General features: G+C 42.2%; 1 protein-coding gene and 1 pseudogene across 1 annotated transcript; one reads left to right on the top strand and one right to left on the bottom strand.

Annotated features, from left to right (window-relative positions):
• The first annotated feature begins 14,601 nt into the window (after positions 1-14,601).
• Positions 14,602-17,392, top strand: fzd8a (frizzled class receptor 8a). The gene has a single exon (XM_067578200.1). The coding sequence runs from the start codon at positions 15,043-15,045 to the stop codon at positions 16,792-16,794; it is 1,752 nt and encodes a 583-aa protein (XP_067434301.1). The 5' UTR covers positions 14,602-15,042; the 3' UTR covers positions 16,795-17,392.
• A 3,697-nt stretch (positions 17,393-21,089) lies between these two features.
• Positions 21,090-24,825, bottom strand: LOC137173812 (cytochrome P450 2F2-like; annotated as a pseudogene).
• Positions 24,826-24,881: the final 56 nt, after the last annotated feature.

The raw sequence follows: 24,881 nt of genomic DNA on the forward strand, positions 1-24,881 counted from the left end.
ACTCCGACTGCGGCGCTGCCTGCTCTGGATCCCTGCCTCAGTGTCAGATTAGGAGCGAGTTGTTCATGAATATACAGCTGGTTACCCTCATTTCGTAACATTAGTCCCTGTTTGGCTTAAAGCCAGTACAGTAGGGGTAAATAGAGTAAATACAGACAGGCCTTGCAGATGCTAATGTACTTAGCGTTAGTGGTAAACAAAATGAGATTACTGGGGAGGGAAGGCAAACTCTGAATTTGATTTACTCAGGTTTAGCGTAAACAGCTTGTCAAACTCCTGCTCTGCTGCTATGAAAAGGCTGTAGAATGTGTATTTGACTAACAAGCACAGTAAGTGTTTCTTTCTATTTATAAAATTACCGAGGCAATTGTCACTGTAATTGGAAGAGATTGTGAAAATAGAGTGTATGTAGGCACATCTCCCCAAAATATTGTTTACTCTTTTTTTTTTTTCCTCCTTCAAATTGTCGCTGTGTTTTGAGTGATAGGGGATTATGGCAAATAGAGTTAGGAATCAATCTGTTCAGTTATTATAATAATAGAATCTGCATAATGCTAAATGAAAACAGATAAACAAGTTTAGCGCATAGGAATGTACAGCAGGGAGAGATCACCCAAATGTTAGTGTGACCGTGCGTCTCTGCTACATTAACATAATCCACAGTATAATCCAGAGGCGGCAGCACGGGCCTCTCCATAACGAAGCAGATAACGAGCGCAAGACACCACTCCTTATGGGAATAAAACTCAGCTAAATGAGATGGAACCAGGCTTAGTGCTCTTATTATGTGATAAATAGGATTTTCCAAGTTAGAATTTTCTGGCATGTAATATTTTTTTCCACACTTTCCCAGTTTTTTTTTTTCTAGTTCTGATGACTACAGCAGTCATATTATTTCTCCTTTCTCACCGCGGGGAGAAAGTTTTCAGTGTCTCCCCACAAAAAGGCAGGCTAATTGCATGTCAATAATTCAATGCTTAATTTTAATGACCAGGAGAGTTCATTTATTCTCCGTCGAGGCTGCCTGACGATGTGATTAATAGGGATGAAAGATAAAGCTGCAGAGGGAGAGGGGGAGAAAGGAGAAGGAGAAAGGCAGGGGATAGATAATGTTAGGATCTTCTATTCTCTTCCTTCCTCCACCCTTCCCACATGGCAGAAAGGTCTCCCAGACTCCTGAGTCGACAGTTTGGAGGAGCACGTGTGCTACCGGGGCACATACCAAATGGGAGGGGGAGGGAGAAAGTCTCTCTGGGTCCACTTGACGTCTCTGAGAGCAGCCAATCAGGATATTCTCATAAAAAAGAGACATTTCAGCACCTTAAGTTTATCTGGATCCAAACTGGCTTCTTATGGTTTCAACAAACTTGAAGACAACCCAGGAGGCCCAACAAAGTGTAGGATAAATTTCTTTAGAGTTTTGTTCAGTCATGGCAAGGAAATCCACTGTTGATCTTGCAAAATCCCAAGCAGGATGCAACCTTTGTTGAAAGCTGAAGGTATTACAGGCACATTATTATGAACTGAGCAGGTTCAAGGATTGGAAGTGGAAGAACCCCCCTACCCACAAGCTTTCTTCTAAACCTGGATTGGTGGAAGATGAAGGCATCACAGACCACTCCTTACAATGGAAGCACTTCCTCCAGGCCTAATGGCCTCTGAGCCGCAGCTTTTGTCCCCTGATTAGCCAGCCTATTCAGGGCTCAGCCCCCTAATTGCGTAGCCTGTTTAGCTACCCAGAATTACAGTAAGAATTAATGAGACACAATTACTGCACCCAGGAAATCTCCCGTCCCAGCGACCACTCCGATCTGCAGAGACCTCGCTGAATAAAACCTCCTTGAGTCTAGAATTCAACCTACTGTCAAAAAAAGTGGAGCACAAGGTTTTTTCCCCCCTTGCAGGAAAAAAAAATACATGTATTTATTCGAAGCTATCTCATAATTAGGCCCTAGAGTGAATGAGTGAGTGGGTGAGGAGAGGGGAGAAGGAGAGGAGGACGGTGGGGGTGGGAGAGAAAGCAGCATTCAATAGCAAAAAGGCCCACAGATACAAAAGGCAGAAGAATGACAGGCACAAGAGTGAAACCTGCTCAGAGAAATGAGGAGGAGGGAGATGGAAAAGATGGATTGGGGGAGTCAGGCACAGTTTCAAACCTACAGTTTGGCTACAGATAACATTTCATCACCGTGGCTTTGTTGGAAGTCTAAAATATGGAAGCAGCCCGGGGTGATCACCCGGCCTATGCTAATGGTCCATGGTGACACGTTAAAAAACCTTTGTGATGGGACAGCGGGCTCCTGAGTCCCGTCCACAGGGGAGCCGAGTGTTATTGCTTGGAGCCAACACAGGATTTGTAGGCACAAATGAGGGAGAGCTCTTTCTAGAGCCCTCTCACATTTTATACACTCCTGACACAGACTTGCGGCAATAATGAAGTAGTCTCAATTTTTTTTTTCAATTTAGCTGGATAGGCTATAGGGGAAATAATAATCTACATAGTGTCACCATACCAAATGTCCCCAGTAGGTTTCTGTCATTAGTAAAACTGACAAACTGGAGAAAAGCTGCCCATTTGAGTAACTGAAGTTACAGTTTTAAATTCATTGCCGTGAGTAGTTTAATGTTCGTCGGCCTCCCAGCGGGCAGAACACAGGGAAACATTCTGCACAGGCTGCCAGTCCATCATAGGGCTAACACAAAATGACAGATGCACATTCACACTCACATTCACACCTCTGGGCAATCTAGAGTCTCTCATTTACCTGAGCATGAGAATAAATGAGAGAAATTGGTTTCCCCAGCATAAAGAGAGCATGGACGAAGTGTGACTGCAAACAGGCAGCGTTCTGACATCAAAAGTAAAAGTGTGGAGGTCGGGGTGGTGGGTGGATGGATACATTTCCCCACAGCTAGTCTTCACTTAAAGGGGACATATTATGCACATTTCCAGGTCTATATTTTGAATCTGGGGCTCTGCTGGAATATCTTTGCATGATTTACAGTTAAAAAAAATCCTTATTTAAGTCATACTGATCCTTTACACAGTCCTTCAGTTCAGCCGTTGTAGCTCCTGTCTCTTTAAGGCCCCCCTCCCGATGAGCCCACTCTGATTGGTTAGCTTCCGGAAGCTGTGTCACAGCCGGCTTCTGATGGCTCAGGAGGCTACGTAAACAAACCATGAAACAAAGTATAGTAGCAGGATTTCACTACTTTTTCTCATTCTTTACTCTAAATGTCAACTTCTCAAATACATTTGTACATGTTTGAGCAGAAATATGATCCTAAATACGAGAGCGAACAACGCAAACAACACATGGAAAAACTTAGCAACAACCTTAGCAACAAAGGCTATGGAATGGATGGCTGGTTATGGGCATGACTTCGCAAACAAAGCATTCAGAGCAGGTTGAAGCCCTGGATTTTGACTAGCAGGAAGCATTTCTAATTACATTAACCTCAAGTTTTGGAACTTTGACCATGTTTAACATAAATATCCGAACATAACAGTATATAAATAACAGAGAAAGCATAATATATCCCCTTTAAACCTTACCCAACCCTTAAAACTGTTATGACAAACTCACAAAGAATTGTCACTGGACTTCCCAGTTCCCCTCAGCTCTACGGAGCTTTCTGGCATCTTTCAGCTCATTGTTTTGGTTTTCATGGACCACAACTTTTACTGTTTTGATCACTCTCTCTGCTGTCATCAATGTTGTTTCCAGATGCAGCAGGCAGCTGTTTTCAGTGAAGCACCAAACAACAGACAGACAAAGTTAGTGACTAGCTGGTGAACATATTTAGCAGCAAAGGAGCCACATATTTCCAAATGAATTTGGTGGACAGCACAGCACAGCTAAAAAAGTACTATCATAACCTTAACCAAAGTAGTTTTTATTGTTACCTAAGCTAAGCACAAGTTAAAAATAGGTGAAAATGACATCCACTTATTGTCATATAATCCAGGGGTGATGATGATGGCAAGGAACAAAGGGAAAAGGAAGGAAAAATCTGTGTTCTTTCCTGGAGTTCGTTTTTTCTTCATTCCCAGCAGAGAAATGTGCACACTCATCCTAACAACTTAACACAAGCAGACCAACTCAATTTCTGTGGCCTTGAATAAAGAGCAATGTCAGAGGCATTCCTAATACCAGAAATCCAAGTCTTTTGGGTTGGGGAAAAGACCAGAAACCAGAAAATCCTGTTTAAAAAAACATACAAATACAAGGAGAGCATGTGAAGTCAAGCACCAAAGGCCTCACTTGGCTCTGATAGTATTGGAACCTTTTTGCAGTGAGACAGCAGTGCTGTCATCAGCTCTGTAAATATGACTGTATCAGCTGTATCTGCTGTAGTTATTCAGTCCCTGAACAAGAGTGGACCAGTTAAGAAGATGAGATAAGGAAACGTTCCTCCTGCTCCTGCAATTAACGTCGACGTCTCAGTCACTCATCAACATTCCGTCTGCAGCACTTTGCTGAAGAGGTACAATCAAACACAAAGGATATTGATTCCTCACGGAGTCGTACGGTCCATAAATGCATGGAGTGAGTGAGTGAGTGTGAGGAGAGCTTTTCAAGTCCTCTTATGTGGTTTGTAAGTTCTGAATTTGCCCAAGATTAGCTCCATAAAGAGGATTACCACTTTTGTACGGAATATTTTCAACACTGGCGTAGTCATTTCAGGAATGTTCAGTGGGGCTTTCAGAGCATTGTGTTTACTCACCTGTCAGTCTGTTTTTCCTCTTCTTTCACTGATTGAAACAAACCAAACACACATACACAAACCTCACCCACCCTGAGCACTCACTGCGGCTGAGTCTGGTGGCATTGACTGTGCAAACGCTAGTACATTAGCGTCAGTGTTATCTATGCTGGGAGCCTGTCTGTCTCAGGGTTGCTCAGAGCGGTTTACCTGAATGGCCTTTGTTTCCCAGTGACCCCCCTTAGAGCAGGTTGCAGCCTGAAGCCATTCCACCCTGAATCTGGCCCTCCTCAGGTTTCCCCCTCTCAGAGAAATAGAAAAAAAAGAAAAGGAGGAGGGAGGAGAAGAGCGACAGAGAGATGTAAAAAGGGAGGTCAGAGGCTCAGGTGAGCTTAGCGTGTAGCCTGTCAATCAGACATCATACAGCATAGCTCAGGGGAGGCTCTCACACTTCAGTCCACCTATTCTCAACCTCTGGTGTCCTTTTCAACTTTTTTATGGCACATTAAGAAGAACTCAGATTCTTCCAGAGCTCTACTTTCTCACATTTTCCTTATGTAATCTACAGATATTTTGACAGAGGGAATTTATTACAGTTTTCATGTTTATATTATTTTGTGTCCAGGTTGACCCTCTAAAAGACATCACACAAGTGTGACACCAGACTATATATATACAGTCTCAGTCCTATAGCAAATGACGATATCTGAGTATGTTGTGTTGACATTGGCAATGGTTACATGTCAAATATAGGACTCTACAATAAATGATAGTCTTGGAAAGCAGCTCTCATAGCAGCAACAAACTGTGCAAATACAATCCCACTAGGAATTTTAGAATGTAATCATTAGCTAAAATAGCAGGAAATGCTAACTCGCAGGTCACACAAAACAAGCTGTAAGGCAGAACCATAATAAGTGTAAAAGCTCAATAAGAATGTGGTCACAACCCTCATGTTGATCCTCCCTGATTGCACAATTAGTTTAGCAGCCTACTAAGCACACTTGCATTGTCTGGAGATCCCAATCTTAATGGTGTCATTGGCTGATAAAGATGTCCTCAGTCTATATATGAGGAGATAACATCACCAGTTGGAGAGTCGAAGCATTATTATGCCATGCCTTACCTGCCTAATGCAATCAGTGAAAATAAAACAAAGTGTCCTCAAAGGAGCTCAGTCAAGCCCGCTAACCTCATTTCAGCAACAGTATGATTTCAATTGATCCAATTACTGTTTGCTGGAGTAGAGGGCCCATAATGTTAGAGGTGAAGAGAGTGTCAGGAGTGAGCTTTTATCTCTCAGTGTTGTTGCACATTGCACAGTCCGATCAGGAGCGGATGGAAAGGTACAACTGCTAAATCAGATAGAAACAACACAGCATTAATAGTGTGGATGCATTTCCGGTGAGGAAAGGTAATCACAAGGTCATTGCCCTTAATTACAGAAAAAAAGGATATATTGTTGTAAGTTGACTTACAGCTATAACGACTCTTAAATCCACATATTTCTTTGTTATTCTTGGCTCCTAGCAACCACTACCACAGCCCCTGTGTCAACTAAAATGATGTCAGCTGGACTGGTACATCACTCCTTCCTGACTGGTTAGGTCAAAACAAACTAACCCCTCTTCCCAACAAGAAATCAGCTGACATGAACACATTTTTAGGCTAAATGCATGACGTGAAACTAAATGTTAATTCAGTCTCAGGCTACTCTTCACCTTCCTCCCCCTGAAAACTACAGAGAATAGCTAACAACATACACTTGCAGCTTCGGTAAACGCATGATGAAGGATGAGGATGAAGTGATCTAAAAGGCTACACAGATGTGATCTTTCATTTTTCCTGGGAGGACTACCACAGGAGTTCAGAGAGTCCATTCATTATAATTTTCTTGACTTGTTTGTTGCATTCTTTCAAATGGCACACAAAAGTGAAGGTCTAGAATAAATTTTGAGCCCAGGCACTTCCAATCTGTTCTTATTGATGTGGTTGCACCACTAATATTCAGTGTACACATCTCATTAAAGTGTAGGGAAATGCCTATAGTGTCTGTGACACTGTATGAGCATCATATGTGGCTAACTACAATGTTCTTTATCAATTCATATTAATTATTTAGCTAGAAACAACATGGCTGTCAGTGTTTATATGAAGGGGGCGGATAAAGCTTGTCGAGATTCGGAGGCGTTCCAGTCCATGGAGAGATGGTGGGGCGGGAAGCATGTAACAGATAAGGTCATCAGTGTCCCACTATCTGGCCTTGGGGAGCCTGAGTTTTCCCTCATTCACACATATTTACACAAATACCACCCACCCAAGAGTCTCCTCATGCCCCCAGCTTGTCGCAGATGTTTGCCAAAAAGCTTCAAATAATATTCTGTACGTCTGGAACTGTTTCCTAAATTAAGTCTGCCAGTGTGAAGGCTATGTGATTAATACTGTAAATAACGCCTGTGTTTACATACATAAACATGTCTTAGTTGGACTGCTAATGAGCAGTATAGGATGCCCAGGGTAGCTCACTAGGGGTGTCGCTCAGCCTCTGATGTGCGCAGTAAGAGCGATCGGGGGGTTTGATCGGAGCCCGCCAAGAACGAGTAGCAAACTCCACAAGGTCGTTTGTGTTTTACACATCTGCTACCTCTCTGTTTCTCTGTCTCTCACCTTCTGGTTATGGTTTCCCGCTTCCCTACCTTGTCGTTTTCTGCCTCTTGCTCTCTCCCCCCTTCTGTCTGGCGGTCATCCTTGCCCTCGCCATCTGTTTCACAGTACGCCACACACAGAGACAGAGGGAGGTGGATAGAGGGAAAGGGAGATGGTGCTAAGGAGAGAATAAGTGAGGAAAGAAAACCTGAATGATATGCATGCTTCTGTAGACATTTATAGATTTGCTGGAGTCACATTCTGGGGCTGCTTTCACAGAGATATGACAAAATAGACTTCACACTGACATCTAAGTTGTCTAGTTCTAGACTATCTGCAACTAATTTGGCATGAAGTCTGGATAAATTAAGACTAATTTCAAACGGCTGAATGGGTTACAGCTTCAAACTGCTGAACTCCATTCACTCTAGCAGAAAATGTGTGCTTTGTGGAAGATTTTAATATGTATAAGGACAATTTACTTGGTAAATTTCATTATGAGTGAGGCAATAAAGTGGCTATTGCTGTCTCTAAACAATCACAACATAGTTAGCAACCCACAAACTGAGCTATGGTTTACTCTTTTTGTCACTTATCAGCAGGTGTCATTGACCGCTGAACTCAGAACTCACCAGAGATCCGATTCTTTCTATTATTTCCCTCCAACCCCTCTCGTCTCTGTACATTTATGAAGCACCCTTATAAAACCCTGAGATACATGCAAATTTTTCACTCAAGCTGAAATATTTTCAACTCGCATGTACATGTATACACAGTCAGCAGGCTGAATTGATTGTAACAATTCAGTTCAACTTAGATTAAACTGGTCTAAGAGCAAAACTAAATCTTGACTCTATAGACCAGTCTTATATATATATATATCTTTGTGAAGCCAGCCATCTGTTGTCGTCATCACAAGATTCTGCTCTCTTTAAAAGGAAATTCTGGTATTTTTCAATCTGGGTCATAATTTTGGCTGTTCTGACTATGGGTCATGCAAACTTTGCACTCACCCCCTGTGTTGTTGAGATCTGGCAAGAGTGACGTTTACCATGCAAACCTCCTGAAGCTTTTCAAATAAACTACATAGATAAATAATTTCAAACACTAGTCTCTGATTCCAACCGAATGTAAACACAGAAATAAACCTCCCAATTTAGCTATCGAGGCTAACTGCATGGAGATTTACTTCCTGGATAGTCTGCTGTATTTATTTTTAACGATTTTATCCTCAACTCCTTGTGAATCAAAGATAGAGATACCTCCCCAACAAAAAATGTCAGGTATTTGAGTGAAACTTGCAGATTGGGTTTGAGACAGCTGTACTCATTCTTCGATCACCCCGTTAATAAAGCAGCAAGTGATTCAACTGAATAGACATCCCAGGAGTCTCAGCTGACAATGCAAGATCTAAACAATGATTTTTAGCTCATAGCAGCTGACGTGAAGAGACATTAATACCTTGAGAAGAGGTTAAAGGAGCACAGGTAGAGAGGTGGAATAGGATGTATTCAAAGACTGCATGAATAGTAATGAGATGAGTTAATTAGCAGGACTCGCTTTCTCATCTCTCCCTGTAGAAATGAATGCAGACACCTTGTGACCCCCTGTGACCCTCTGCAGTCTGGTCAGAATCAGCCCTGAAGCAAGCAGGCCGACCCTTCCACAGTCTCCCACCGCTCTGCACTACAACAACGACAGGCAGCAAAGCACGAAAATGAAATTACCACCTTCACGATCCAAAGACAAGTGTTCCACCCCATGTGTTGGAACCAGATGGCAAATCTACCTGCTGAAGAGCCGCCCATGTGTCGTTCCAGGCACGCAGGCCTCAGATCCGATTACACGCAGGGGTTAAAAAAAATTGGCTCCTGCTATTATATGGGTTAGTGTGTGTGTGTGTGTGTGTGTGTGTGTGCTTCCTGAGCAAAAGAAATCTCTGCGGGCTCACTTACCTTTCTGGACGCAGAGAACAAGTTGCATGCTGTTTTACAAGAGGGGAGATAAATCTGACGGGAGTGTCAAGTAGCAGGCGTCATAGCGGCCAAAAGCAGACCTCTGCTGGCTGGCCAGATTCTTGTGGCATCAGATGGCTGAAAACTCCAAACAATCACACGATAACACACACACACACACTCACTTATGGCTCAGGGACGGCAGCCAACAACAGTCGGTTCTTTGGCTGCAGGAGAATGGTACAGATTCTCTTCATGGAGGCAATGTTGTTTTTTAATTAGTTTTAAAAGTGAATCTGTTTTTCTCAAGATTTTAGGAATAATCCACTCTACACATGTTTGTGACATGGAACTGATTCTCACTGCTGCTTAGCAACTTATATTCAGTTTCACTGTTTGTCAGAAAAGAATAGTAGCTCATTTAAACTGTTTAAACTGACAGTATATTCTCACAGGATTAAAGCTGCATTAAACATGGAATTAACAGACACAAGTGTTATTAATCAGTATTAAAGGGTTAGTTCCCCAGAAAAAATATCTTTCCTCACTTTCATCTAGTGACATCTATCCATGCAGATAGTTGTGGTTTAATTGCACCAATGCCAACTCAATACAATAAGGTGAAATTTGGGGTATCACTTAAATAAGGCACCCTGTATAAAAGGATTTATTCATTTTAATTAATTGTTTTATCAACTCAACAACTTTTTGGCTGCTAGGTTATGAAAAATCCCTCTGGCTGTGTTTAACCTTTCTATTTTGCAATGATGTATTTATAAATGGTGGTAAACCAGTAATAAATGCTTGTGGGCATCTCACTTTCTAATAAACCATCTTCTCTGCAGCTAAAAACATTTTGGTTGGAGTAAGTAGTCAGTTCAACCTGGCTTTTTGGTACTTCACCCAAATGTTTTTGTTATTAATGGCTAATAAATCATCTACAAAGTATTAGGAAATCATTTATTAACCATTTCTCAAGCCACAAGTTATGAAGCTTTTATAAATAGCGTCTTACTAGAAAGTGGTACCGAATTCTATTTTGGGGTGCTCACATCATTAAAACAATTATATTTAAAAATATCTTTCCACAATCAGTGCCCCTGTCATGCTGAATTATCCAGACATCGCTGTGAAAACTAGGGACTATTTCTTCGGTGGAAAGTTGTTTAACATTGTTCACAGCCAAGTCTGTGGGGTGGAGGCAGAAATCTCAGAGATGAATATCTCAAAACCAAACTGTCTGCATGGCTAGATATCACGATAGGTGCGTGAGAAAATCTGGCTTTTTTGTAATTTGGGTGAACCAACCTTTTAATCACAAAAAGCTGCATCAGACAGAATCATCCAACTAAATTTAGATTTGGAAGATTATTCTGTTCTACTTGCACAAATGAATTCTGGTTTCAACTGGAGATACTCTTCAATCTTTTGCCTCTCTTATCCCTTTGGTATATTTTGATATGAAGCATCACAGACTGGTAGGGTATGTAAACATGAGCACACTATGTGCAGGGATGACATCTGTGTAATGAAGTTCAGCTTTCTCAAGCAGTTATCATGAAAGGCTGACTTGTGCTGCTTCAAGACAATGCATTGTCAGCTAGACTTCATTCTCTCACTTAGTTCATAGTTTTTACTCTACATGCAAACACACACACAAGCCCTCCCTGGTCACACAGAGAGGGACAGTGGCTGTGAGGAAGGATTTACAGGGGCCGCCTGTCCTCCCAGCAGTAGGCTGATTGGAGGGGCCGGCTGTGTTTGTTAAGGTAATGGGCCCTAGGTGAGCTAATTCACAGGGTACACGCTCCACGCTCTGTCACCTCAGGAGCACCTCGGTGAAAAAGGAGGTTGCCAGTGGGGGCTGGGGTTGGGGGAGAGCTCTACAGCTCTCCCAAAATCCCCTCAGCCTTGCTCTGTCTCCTCCAGCTCCACCTGAAAGTGATTACCAGGCCAGCCGTGAGCAAACAAGCCCCATATGGAGTGTCTATAGTGGGGCTGAGGCTGGAGCCTGGGGAGCCTTCCTCCACCTCTTTGGAGAGAGGAGGCCTGAGCAAACACAGCTAATGAAGTCTTAACAAGCAGCCCCGGGTTAGCGCGAGCCCGCTAAATGCCACCGAGGCTCTTGGAATTGTGTCCAGCAGATTGGCTAAATCTCCTCGAAGCTTTCCTTTACAAGATAAAGTTGCATTAGCATATCTCTGTCTCACCATCTCAGAGGTAAAGTCCAGGATCTGGCAAGTAGTCACACTTGATGGGCTTTCTTTTTGCAGGGGGAGCACTTGATTCTGACAGACAGAATGGGTTTTAAATGGAACATATTAACTTTGGATCTTGATGTTATGGTAGATTTTATTCATTGGTCACAGAGTGGTTTTTTAAGGCTTTGGTCTGGGGAGATATTTTCTCACAGCGTGCGACTCTGCGTTACAAACAGAGGACAAGTGGACTTTCTCGAGTAAATCATTATCTCAGCATAGAGCAGACCTCTCTTGCCCTCGTCTATCCTCCCTCCATCAGTCTCCCACACTGTGTCCACCTTACCCTCACTCCCTTTTTATTATGTGTCCTTTTTCACACATCTCAAATACCAGGGTTTATTATAGGGATAATATCACACCATCCATTGTGTGCACAAACATACACTCATACATGGACACACATACCTGGCTAGCCGAACTCTTGTTTCCTAATCAAAGGCAAACAGCCATTAACAGAGCTCCTTCCTTGTTATCTCACACCGGCGAGTCACTTAATCAATCTGTGTTCTCCTGATGCTCAGCCACCACCAAGCTCACTCTGGGTTATTTTATTCGTTCAGTGGGTCGAGGCTGTAAAAAAAAATTGCCTCACATGATAAAGACCTGGCCCCTTTCCAAACACAATACCACTAAAGTTAAACTCCAACACCACACCCCTGCCCCCGCACACAATGTTGCATTATGCTTGGATGGGAAAGCGGGAAGAAGATGCTTTTTTTTTTTTTTTTTTTTTTACACTCTGCTTGAACTGTAAGACCACACATTGGCCTCCTAGCACACAAATTTAACAAGAACTATGTGTACGTGCGTGCCAGTCTGTGCACAGTGGAGAACAAAATGTCCATTCAAAAACACATCCCTCTTGTTGGTGAAATGAATATTGGGTTTCGAACAGATGTGCCGATCACATGTCGGGCTTCTCTTGCCTCGTTTCAGCAGAAAGTGCATGATTTTACATCCCGAGAATAGTCTGTGATAATGATAATAATCATACTCACAACAATACAATATCAATTACACATCCTTTATGAGTTTAGTGAGGTGTTAGGTCTGTAAAAACAATGTTTTAAAACCACAGACAGAGATTATTATGTGCACTTTATCAGTTATGCACTCTAAGTTCACCTTGGGGCTAAATGTTTATTATTATTATCATCATTATTATTATTATTAAGTACATTATTTCAGTGTTATTTTTTAAGAAACAGTGTAGCATCTGCAGCTAAATCCAATAGTTATAAGTTCTCCTCATGTAAGAGAAAGATTTAGTACTTGTGTGACAGATTTTAGAGGGATTCTAGACCACTGGTGTAAGAAGTATTCAGATCCTATGCTTGAGTTAAAGTATCAATACCACACTACAAAAATATTCCATTACAAGCAAAAGTCCTGCACGCAAAACTATACTTGAGTAAAAAAAAACTATTATCAGAAATATGTCTTTAGAATATCAAAAGTTAAAAAAGTCTGTACTGCATGCAGCAGAATGGCCCTTCAGTTATGTTTTTATCTATGTTTCATTACTAGATTTCCGCTATTTAATTCATTAATGTGTTAAAATATTTTAATGTTGTGGCAGGTGAAGCTAAGTTTATTGACCTTATATACTGTTGGGCAGTTTAATCTGTAGCAATGCATGGTACTTTATAAAGGCTCATCATATGTTTTGTATGCAAAATTTAATCTGTAAAAGAACATAGTAACTATAGCTGTCAGATAAATGTAGTGTAATAAAAAGAACAGCATTTTCTTCTTAAATGTAGTAGAGAAGAATTATAAAGTAGCAGAAAATGTATAGTACTTGAGTAAATGTACTTAGTTACATTCCACCACTGCAAATATCACAGCAGAAGTATACACAGTGTATATGAATCCATACAGTATGATCAGGTCTGTATAAATTTACTGCTGAGTATATTGTAGAAGTTTTATGGTCATTTCACAGAAGATAGAAATGCCATAAAGTTAATAAAGGCACACTATGCAGCCAGTCTCTATAAAGAAGTTATAAGAAAAATTAACTGACCATATCAGAAATGATAAAAAATTACCATTTAGTACAATAAGACTGCTGTCAACCCGCTGCAGAGATCCCCAGACACACTCTGTAAGCATGTTAACACTGATATGAGTTCTCTGCCAGTGTTTCAGTGTGTTGTGCTGCTTGGTCTCTGCCTCGCGCAATTACGCCTCCCGCGGAGCTCTATGCAAGCGTTAAACGAAACATTAGCACCTCATTTAAAAAATAAAACAGCTTTTCACAAGGACAGACAGCTCCCTGGGTAGTCTTATCATGCGCAAATTAGCCAATTTACCAAACTGGCCTCTCTCTCTCTCACACACACACACACACACACAGAGAGAGAGAGAAACAATCATCTGGAGCTAGACGAATCCTCGCTCTGCCTGGTGTGCATGTTACCATTGTTGTGACACTATCAAAGATTGTGAGTTAAAGGAAGTTAGAAGTTTAGACACGGAGTAAGATTGTAAAAATAATAGATTAACATTCTAGTGCGCCTTAGATACTTCATAGCGTATTTACATTTACTTTATTATTATGATGATGATGTTAAAATGATAGTTTTGCTATTTAGAATACATTTTTGGGGATTGATTGTGGGGTTATTATAGTTTAGATGAGCTGATGGCTCCGCGCAGGATATAAATTTTAATACATACATTACCTACAGTCAGAAGTTTAATATGAAATATTAATATTTTGGAATAAAAATCTATAACAGTCCTTATTTTTTCTCAGAATGTGACTGATTTGTAGTAATCATCAGCTGGAGATACACTCATGCATCATCATTTTCTATATATCATCCACATCGTCGTTCCTGTATCCCGGAGTCACAGACACTGGCAAAACTACTATGATCATGAGCTATATATCAAAACATATTTTGGTTTAAAAAAAAAAAACTTGATTGACTCCTGAGAGGCACCGCCCCTGCCGCTCTGTGATTGGACGAGCGGCTCCGGGGGTGTAGCCTGCCTGGGTCTAGTATATATCGGCACCGCGTCGTCTCCTAGCCGATGATTTGTATGGGAACCAGGACTAAGGTGGGACGAGCCGACTGAATGTAGTCGCTGTGTTTTGAAGAAAGAAAGGAGGCCCACATTTCCCTGTTTGTAGCGATCGGACAGCAGCACTTGGGTTTTTTTCATCATCAGACTGGCTGAGGATACTGAAAGCAGTCTCCAGAAGAAGGTGGATTCTCCTCTCAGCCATCTTGACTGCTGCTCGCCGCCCTGAAGGCTGCTTTCTCCTCTCCTCCTCCTCCTCCTCCTGCTCAGCTGAAAGTAAACACGGCTTGCACATTGCTTGCAACTCCGTGCAAGATACTGAGAGAAGCGAGATGGGCTCGCTGCGCAAAATCTAACCGGACTGGAGGCAAAAGCAGGCGGCTGAGAGGATTTACGCGTTTGTACCAGAGCAGAAGAGGGGGACACGACGCGCCGGAGGGATGGAGTACGACCTGTTTGGGATTTACCTGCTTCTCTCACTCGCTCTCCTGCCCCGATCCAGCCGCACCACGGCCAAGGAGATCACGTGCCAGGAGATAGCCGTGCCCCTGTGTAAGGGGATCGGCTACAACTACACCTACATGCCCAACCAGTTTAACCACGACACGCAGGACGAGGCGGGACTGGAGGTGCACCAGTTCTGGCCTCTGGTTGAGATCCAGTGTTCACCGGACCTGAAGTTCTTCCTGTGCAGCATGTACACCCCGATCTGCCTGGAGGACTACAAAAAGCCTCTCCCGCCGTGCCGGAGCGTGTGTGAAAGAGCCCGGGCCGGCTGTGCGCCTCTTATGAGGCAGTATGGCTTTCCCTGGCCGGACAGGATGAAGTGTGACCTGCTGCCGGTGCAAGGCAACCCGGACACGCTGTGCATGGACTATAACAGGACCGACTCCACCACAGTTTCTCCCGTGCTCTCTAAACCCACGAACCATCCCGGCAAGGGTTACAATCCACCGAAAAATAAGCCCGGCCGACCCGGTGCGCCTGGGAAATACAAGCCGCCCGCCGCTCCGTGCGAGCCGGGCTGCAAGTGTTTGGAGCCCATGGTGCCGGTGAACACGGACCGTCACCCGCTTTACAACCGTGTCAAAACAGGACAGATCACCAACTGCGCCATGCCGTGCCACAACCCGTATTTTACGCACGACGAGAGAGCATTCACCGCCTTTTGGATAGGACTTTGGTCCGTGTTGTGCTTCGTGTCAACTTTTGCTACCGTCGCCACTTTCCTCATCGACATGGAGCGGTTCAAGTACCCAGAGAGACCCATCATCTTCCTCTCAGCTTGTTACATGTTTGTTTCGATCGGCTACATTGTCAGACTGATCGCCGGACACGAGAAGGTGGCCTGCAACCGGGAGTTCGACCTGGAGCACATCCACTACGAGACCACCGGCCCCGCACTCTGCACCGTGGTCTTCCTCCTTATTTACTTTTTCGGCATGGCCAGCTCTATCTGGTGGGTCATCCTGTCTCTGACTTGGTTCCTCGCAGCGGGGATGAAGTGGGGGAACGAGGCGATCGCCAGTTACTCGCAGTACTTCCACCTGGCCGCCTGGCTCATCCCCAGCATGAAGTCCATCGCGGTCCTGGCGCTGAGCTCTGTGGACGGGGACTCGGTGGCTGGCATCTGCTACGTGGGGAACCAGAACCTGGACAACCTGCGGGGCTTCGTTCTCGCCCCTTTGGTTATTTATTTATTCATAGGCACTATGTTTCTCCTGGCCGGATTTGTGTCCCTGTTCAGGATCCGCAGCGTCATCAAACAAGGTGGCACCAAGACTGACAAGCTGGAGAAGCTGATGATTAGAATAGGCATCTTCACAGTGCTCTACACCGTACCTGCCACAATCATAGTAGCCTGTTACTTTTATGAGCAGCACAACAGGCAGAGCTGGGAGATCACACACAATTGCTCCAACTGTTTACTGGAGCGGGACCGCAGGAGTCCGGACTATGCAGTTTTTATGTTAAAGTACTTTATGTGCCTTCTGGTGGGCATCACGTCTGGGGTGTGGATCTGGTCGGGAAAGACTTTGGACTCTTGGAGGACTTTTTGCACCAGGTGCTGTTGGGGCAGTAAAGGCACCAGTGGCTCCATGTACAGCGACGTGAGCACCGGACTGACGTGGAGGTCAGGCACGGCCAGCTCCGTGTCTTGCCCCAAGCAGATGCCATTGTCCCAGGTTTGAATGAGAAAACAAAAGCAGCTTATGAGGACTGCTAATTGTTTGGGAGATAACCCATCACTCCCTGTCTTAAGCAATTTGCATAGTAATGAACTGCTGCTGAGGTGTTCCCCTCCTTCCTCCCAAACATCCACACACACCTCTGTGGGGAGAACTGGTTGGAACAATGCACCTGGCATTCACACAGGTTAATTCCTCCCTGTTAAATGTATAAGAGGTACAGACTGAGGCTTTTACGCAAACTGGGCATTACTTGTTGTAGGAAGAGAGACAATTTTGTTCCTAACTAGCTTCATACAAAGAGCATTTGGGTTTTTATTACCATTTTATCTACATAGTGCCAGATAACATTGTATAATGTCAATCACATCAAAGATGGTTTAAATTAAGCCTTAATAGTGCCCAAGTATTTTACGGGTCTTCATTTTGTAATTTCAAATGTATTTATATAAAGCTTATGTACAAATGTGTAAATTTGTGTATAAAAGAAAACTTTATAAGCTATTGTAAATTTGTACAAAGTGTAGATGTCTTTTTTGTGAGAAAGCAAAAAAGCAAATATGACCTCTATTTTGACAATAAAACATTTGATAAATCTCAAGACCTGTGTAACTTTGCAATGTTTTCCCATGTAGAGAGGGTGGGGGTGGTGGTGGTGGTGGTGGGTGGGGGTCTTGTGTGTTTCTTCCCAGCCTATGCAGGCATGTTTTTGTGGTTCCTTGCACCGTGTTGAGGATGGCAGCAGCAATAGCAGCTTTTGAGAGTCACGGCTAAAAAGGAAGCCCTTTTAACCATCAGAGACCGGTAATTAGAGGCAGGGGTTGAGTTGGAGCATCTCCATAATTGTTAAAGTCCTCTTCACATGCCTGCCGAAGCCCGCTTTCTTAATTTAGTAAAAAAGGGGGGACTGGGTGAATGGGGTATAAATGCAGGGAAGGGACCCTTTTCATCTGCAGAAACTTTGATCTTTCTTTTTTAACAGCCTAGAATAAAGGTGGTGTGTATTAGGAGTGTCTGTCTGATGTGCCAAGTTTCTCCTAAACGTCCCCATTTGGATGCTTTGATGGACGTCCTACAATTGAAAGAGCATTTTGGAACCCTCACTTTTTTTGGAGGGGGTGGGGGGCTGGTTGTCAGAGCTGAAACCTGCCAGAGCCCCTGCGTCTTGTGTTTGGTTTTTTCGTCGGGCCTGAATTGAAACATCTCTCCCCTCAGCTCAAGCTGTGTCAGCGAGTGCAGGGGCCTTGACATGAATGATATTGAAATAGCAATGAAAGCCCCACAGGTGGTCTGTTCCACATGATCTCACATCTTAGGGCCCCCTAATCGAGGCATTTTTGCAACAAATGTATCTGGTGCAGTCCCAATTAACCCAATGCGCTGGCATAAGATGATACACTGTAACCCAGCCTAGAAATGCCTTTGATTTGCTGGTCAATGGTGACAGTTTGCTTTGTAGTCACTGCTTTGTTCCTTTACGCTCAGACTGTAGATGTAGAATCCAAAAGCCTCAGTTCAGTGTAGACATGCATCTGTAGGGACTGAACATCAGCCATATAAATCTTGTATCACTGGTGTGCAGTCACACAAAAATGTACTTTTCTCAAGATCAAAAGAGCATTTTTCTTCCGCATTGGTTTTCAGCAGTTCCGAGTAGTTCTAACATTTGTGTGAAGTTACTGAAGATTAAGTTTGGGAGTTATTGTTTAGGTGCATCTTTGAAATTAATCCATTAAAACTTTAAACATCACGCTGCTCTCTGCTAGGTAAAGACCTTAAGTGCAAGTTCATGGTCTGAATCATTTCTATCAGATAGTCACATTTTGCTCTCAGTCTTGCAGCTTGTTTTTCTAGTGTTTACCTCAAAAACCTCAGTCAGGCAGTCAGCTCCAGCTCTGACTGTACAGCCTCACGGAAGTGACATGAATGTGCAGCACCACCTACTGGTGAAAGCAGCAATGCACATCTCCACACTGAATTCTGAGCGTTGACAATAAGTTTGCCTCTCCACTCACACCAAAACCTGACATTCACTGCTGAACACACAGTCCTAACTACCTGCTGGCTCCATGAACCAACTGTCCAGGCACTTAAAAAAGCATGTCCTGGCTTGGCTGTTACACACACACTGTAATTATCAGGGAACAGCCCATTTCCTCCACAGCGGTCACCAACCCATATAGGTGCAGTTTACAGGAGAAAGTATGAGTGGTGCTGGGAGTTTTGTTAAGAGATGCTTCACACAGACTGGGCAGGGCTCTCACAATGGCTGTGTATTAGCTGGTAATAGTCCAGGTCAAGTCTGAATTTATGGGGTTGTTTTTTTTTTATGGGGGGGTATGTTACAGACACACATCTGATCTTGTCAGGGCTTTTTTGTGTGTTCTCTAAGGCCACATTATAAACATGCAGGTATTTCTGGCCAGCATACAGCAACAAAAGCAGAACCTGTGCAGCAATTCAAGAAACGACCGCTCACGCAGCCTCTCTGATTGAATTGTCTTCTTACCCGATCGCTCTCCGCAGCCAGGTGTTAAAGCCTTATTTTAGGGGCCAGGAGGAGCATTCTGACATTGCTGCCCATCAAATATTAATGGCAGCGTTTGATGAGAGGCAGACACAGAGGAGAGTGGAGGGGTGATAGGCAGGCCATGCTTTTTTATTATTATTGATCCTTCTGATACACCTGGGTAAAGGGTTTTTTTATCTCTTAATGCATGAGAGGAGATTTTGCAGCTGTAGACAGCATGTTGTGATTTTTATTAGCTGTTTTTCTAAACATTAAGACAGACAACTATATCATATATACATACATACATATATATATACATATATATATATATGTATATAGTATCTTTAATTGGGACTGCAGTGTAGAAACAGCATCTAGCCCATTACTAGACTGAAATCTTATCTGTTTTTTGTTTTTGGTGTTGTTGTTTTTCTTTTTTCAGTAGACCTAAATTTGGTGTACATAAGTCTTTTGGATGACAACATAAATTATAAAAAGATGATTTAACAATGATATTAAGAATAAAAAATGCAAAAAAGTCCAATTATATGTTGGTTTTACACTGTTTTACACTCTCTACTACATGTATGTAAATCAAAATCGGCCTAAATATTTGAAATATGACATTTACAACATGCAAACCATCGCTCAGTTACTATAATTTCTCTTTATTTTCTAGATTTCATTTGTCAATGGAAAAAGAACAATAGCAGTAAAAGCCCCAGAGTTTCCGTGGGTGTATTCTCCAAACTTAAAGCATAACAGTGACCTCGGGGTTTGTGTGACCCATTTAGATTAATGTTGAAGCTCCTGACCTCCAGCTCAGGCACAATATTCCCAGCTGGCCATTTGAGACACCAGATGTTGGAAAATAGAGGGGCTCTGCATCCTGAGTTCTGTCAGGCTGCGTGGTAATAGTTTCTAAGGGACATGAACGTCATCGAAGCTAAAGTTAAAAGGTGAGTTTAGAAACGTGATTTAAGTCAGTTCCTTTTGTTATTCTGAAGGTAATGATCCTGGATTTCCTGGAACAGATCTAGTCTATTTTAGTAAAAGTTTAATTCAAAGGTCAAATTAATATTTTGTCAGTTATGCTTTTTTAACTGTGCTTCTTTAACAAAGTGTGTCACTTTGGGGTTAGTACTATGACTGAGTCTAACAAAGATATCAGCATAAATGGCCGACTCCCCATTGGCACAGTAACAATACCTCTGTGGTTTAGTAGTCCTTACAGTGCACCCCTGCTGCCTCTTCCAATCCCGGGACCCCCCACCTCCACACACACACGCACACACACACACACATACACACACACACTAGCAGAACACTGTGTTCCCTCACTCCTACACTCCCTACACTGACTGACTGACATGTACACAAAAGGAAAACTTCTTTCATCTGAAGCGCTGAGTGTTTTTCCAGATTGGTGATGTCTAAAAGAGGGACTACAGGGATCTCTGTTTATAGGAGGATGTAATGCAAACTGTAACTTCAGTTCTCATGAATGATAATAGCAACCTGCAGTGTGCTATATTTTAGTATATGCCAAGTGAAATGAAATTAATTTATCATTTCACCAAACCTTTGGTATTTTTCAAAGTAAATTATTACCTATGCAAAAACAATATCACTTATTAATACAAATGGCCATTAGTTAGTTATCTGCAGCCTCAATAGGTTACCTGCTGCGGAATGACAGCAGGAGGACAACATGTAAAAAAATAGACACCAACAAATTGACAGCTATTTTTTATACATACTTTAATTTTACATTGTCCACAAACATTTTAAAAACATTTGAAAGTATTGCTTAAAGTCACATGATATGGTATCAGGGGTATCATTTATAGATGTGTATTATTATGCAAGACAAAGCATATATTTAATCTATATACTCATATATCACACACATCCACATCCAATCCAACTAATCTGATAAAGTAGAATAGCCCACTATATCAAAACTCATTTATTTAGCTTTTTCCCCATGTGAAACTGTGCCACACTTCACATGTTCAAAAATGAAACTTTATTAAGTGTAGTTCCCACTTCTGTCCACTTGATGGGGCCATTAACCAGATGTTGCCTTTTCTTTCTGAGATGGACATGGACAACATAAAGTATGTTGTTTGTACTAAGTTTGGAAAAAACATTCTTAAATTGTAGCTTCTGAGTTTATTATTAGTCTCTTTATAATCCACAATAAAAAAGTTTTACTAAACCAGTATGTTAAATTCTCTAACACTGTGTGCAGATAGTCTCTATAAATAGAGGTCCAAGATGTGCTGAACATCTATTTTGGGAAATGGATGACAGGATATGAGGTTAGGTGTGACAATTTTGCAAAGGAAACGCTGTGAAATTCCACACAGGCTGTTTACAGAGATGATATCAAACCCTGCACACCACACACACACACACAGACCAGTATATAAAATTACATATTCTGCATATAGTTTTAATATTTAAAAAATGTTCTTCTCATTGTATTTATTGTGTTATCGTGAGTTACTGGCCACTTGTGTTCAGGTTTGGATCCATCTTCATTGTTTCTCGTGTGTTACTACAGTTCTACCATGTGGCCCTGAGTTGGACCTTCATGCGGTAAGGTTTGGGAGACAGAGTGACCCCATAGATGGGTGTGTAGTCTGGCTGTCCTGCGTCCTCAGGCCAAACGAACTGGAAATTCCTCAGAAGAGTCACCATAATGAGAAAGAGCTCCATACGGGCCAGACCCTCTCCAAGACACATGCGAGAACCTGAGATATTTTGTATCAGTAAGTCATGTACAACTCTTAGAATACAAGATAGACATGAACACTAGAGCTTGAGCTTTAATACCTGCAGAGAAAGGCATGAAGGCCTCTGGTTTATCAAACTCTCCCTGGTCATTCAGGAAGTTCTCAGGGTTGAATTCATGAGGGGATTTCCACTGTCCCTCCTCATTCAGCACTGAATTCAGGTTTTGGATAATCAGTGTTCCCTGAGGAGAAAATGGGACAACAATCAACTGGCTTTCAGTCCATGTTTTTGCGACATTGCACTTGACCATGTCCAAAGTTTTTCACATGGCATCGCCTGGAAACAGTAAAATGTTCCAAAGAAACTATCATCATGTTTCTTACCCTTGGTAAAGAATATCCCATGAGCTCTGTGTCTTTAGTTGTACAGTGGTAGACGCTGAGAGGAACAGTGTTGGCTATCCTCTGGACTTGTACATTCTCTGACTGTGAAAAAATATGAGAGCCATATTTAATATGAGAGGTGGCTATGGAGATGCTGAAAATTTCCATTTCATGACAACAACAAAGCAAGAAACCAGGCCATTAAGTTTAGTTAAGAGCTGTACACAATCTCCAAATCCAATGAAGGATTTTAATCATTTTACCAAGGCCTCTGATATAAGCAAACCTAATGCAATGAGTGAATGAGGCCTATCTGTAGCAGAGTTTGTGTTATACTACTAAATATATAATTCCAAATATGCTACTCAGATTCATATCTGCATGTGCAATATCAAAACAAAACCATTCTGAGATGTCTAACAATGTACCTGCGTGTAAGGCATGTTGTGTCTGTCATCATAACTGGCATGATCCTTCTTTTCCAATACCTGGTCTATCTCCCGCTGACATCGCTCTGACAGAGTTTAAGAACAACACATCAAAATGTCAAATAATTAGTGCCCTGAATATGAAAAAGTCTGAGAACCCCCCTTTTAACCACTTAATGAAGCTAGCACAGCTAATCTTTCAAATGCACTTCTAAAGTGGTATACAAAGGCTGTTTGCTATTGCTGCTGATTAAAATCTGGTACAAACTAAAAATGTGATTGATTATGACTTCCAATTCCAAAAGAGACAGCATGCTGTGTATCATTGGATCCAATATAGGACACCTGGTAATTTCTACAGGACCTAAATACAGTCTTTCAAGTCTTTTGTATAGTTCTGCCATGAACATCCTTTTCTTCTACCATTGGAACAGTGGTTTCAAAACTGTATGCACTTTAATTAACAACTGTAGTTATATTTCACTGCCACTCTTAATTGCAGAATTTCTGATATTTCTGAGCTGATGTTGTTATCTTCTAAACAAGTTGTGACTCACCATAGCCCAGGGTCCATTAGCTATCTTGGGGTTTTCTTTAAAGCATTGAACAACCACTTTGATGAAGTCGTCATCATAGTCATAACGTGTACCAAACAGAATCTGGCAGATGATGTTGGAAGCCGCATTATGAAACATAACTTGAGGACTCAAGGTTTTACCTGTGAAAGATGTAACAATAACACAAATCCAATACAGCATAGTGCAATTCAAACCATTGTAACAGAGCATTATGTGATAAAATATGTTTTAAACCTGCTTACTAAATGAGAAGTCATGGTGAGTGGACCCACAGATGGCATACCAATGCTCTTTTCCAGTGTTTCTATTGTGTACTGTATCTCTCCCAGAATCCTCTGCTCCATGGACTGTTTCCCCAGACCAAAATTCCTCATGGTCATCAGAGCGAAGCGACGGTGCTCCTTCCAACTAGAGCCGTAGTCTGCCAGAACTACTCCTATAACATGTAGCATATGATACTTTATCAAATGGAACTATACTATATCTATTGTCTTTACATCCTCTGTTTATGACACCTTATTTCAGTTGTACCGTTCTGGGTGAGGTGAGTGACAAAGATGTCCTGGGGTCGTCCAGCAAAATCAGCAGCCTTGGTGATCATAGCCTCTTTCATTGCCTGCACCCCATTGATGACTATGGCTGGTTTGGTCCAATGAACAGAGTGTAGACGTTTCCATAGCACTTCCTCAGCTAGGGTAGAGCAAAGTAAGATGCTCTTAAAGTGATCATGAATCAGTGAGTAGTCAAAATGCATAATGCAATAGCTTTGCTTTTAATTCACACCCAAGAAGAAGATTTTCTGTGCCTCCTTCTTATTGCAGGACTGAAACTCTTGAACAGTTATGTTACTCCCAGCTCACAGCTGCAATCCACCTTGAAACTATGCATGTGTTCAGCAGGTTAAGGAGTTTTTAAAATAAAGCTATGCAATTCTATACAGACAGCTATAAATCTGCTCTTAAAGTAGAAACAGTGTGGGGATGATTTGCTTCCAATAACCAATCATTTACAACTGCTTTGTATATATATATGTATATAGGATTGTCCGTCTTGTAGAACAGATGTCCTATTTCAGTGTTTTTCCTACCCTCTCAAAGTCCTTCATGGGGTTGTCTAGGCTGAGGTCCAACAGGTTCCCCAGGAATGGCAGTGGAGGAGGTCCTGGAGGAAAGTTCTCTGGTCTCTGACATTTGAGACAGAGGATGAAGACAAAAATACAGAGCCATAGTAGGATGAAAGAAATGAACATGGTGAATGGATTAGGCTGATCTGAAGAGGCTAGCTGTTTGACTGGCTTTTAAAAAAGTGGTAAAAGCTAGAAGAAGCCCTGCTTCTTGTAGCTGTTGAAATGTAAATGAGCAGGCAACAGTTCAGACACGTGGGAAGACACAACTGAGCAAGTTCTGACAAGCTTTGATTACGTAACAAAATAAGCATGCTTTATTTC

This window comes from Thunnus thynnus, chromosome 21 (genome assembly GCF_963924715.1).
Source record: "Thunnus thynnus chromosome 21, fThuThy2.1, whole genome shotgun sequence".
Classification (NCBI taxonomy): Eukaryota; Metazoa; Chordata; class Actinopteri; order Scombriformes; family Scombridae; genus Thunnus; species Thunnus thynnus.

Excerpts from the sequence above, each read along its gene's own strand:
- fzd8a (XM_067578200.1), top strand. The coding sequence starts at position 15,043 with ATGGAGTACGACCTGTTTGGGATTTACCTGCTTCTCTCACTCGCTCTC.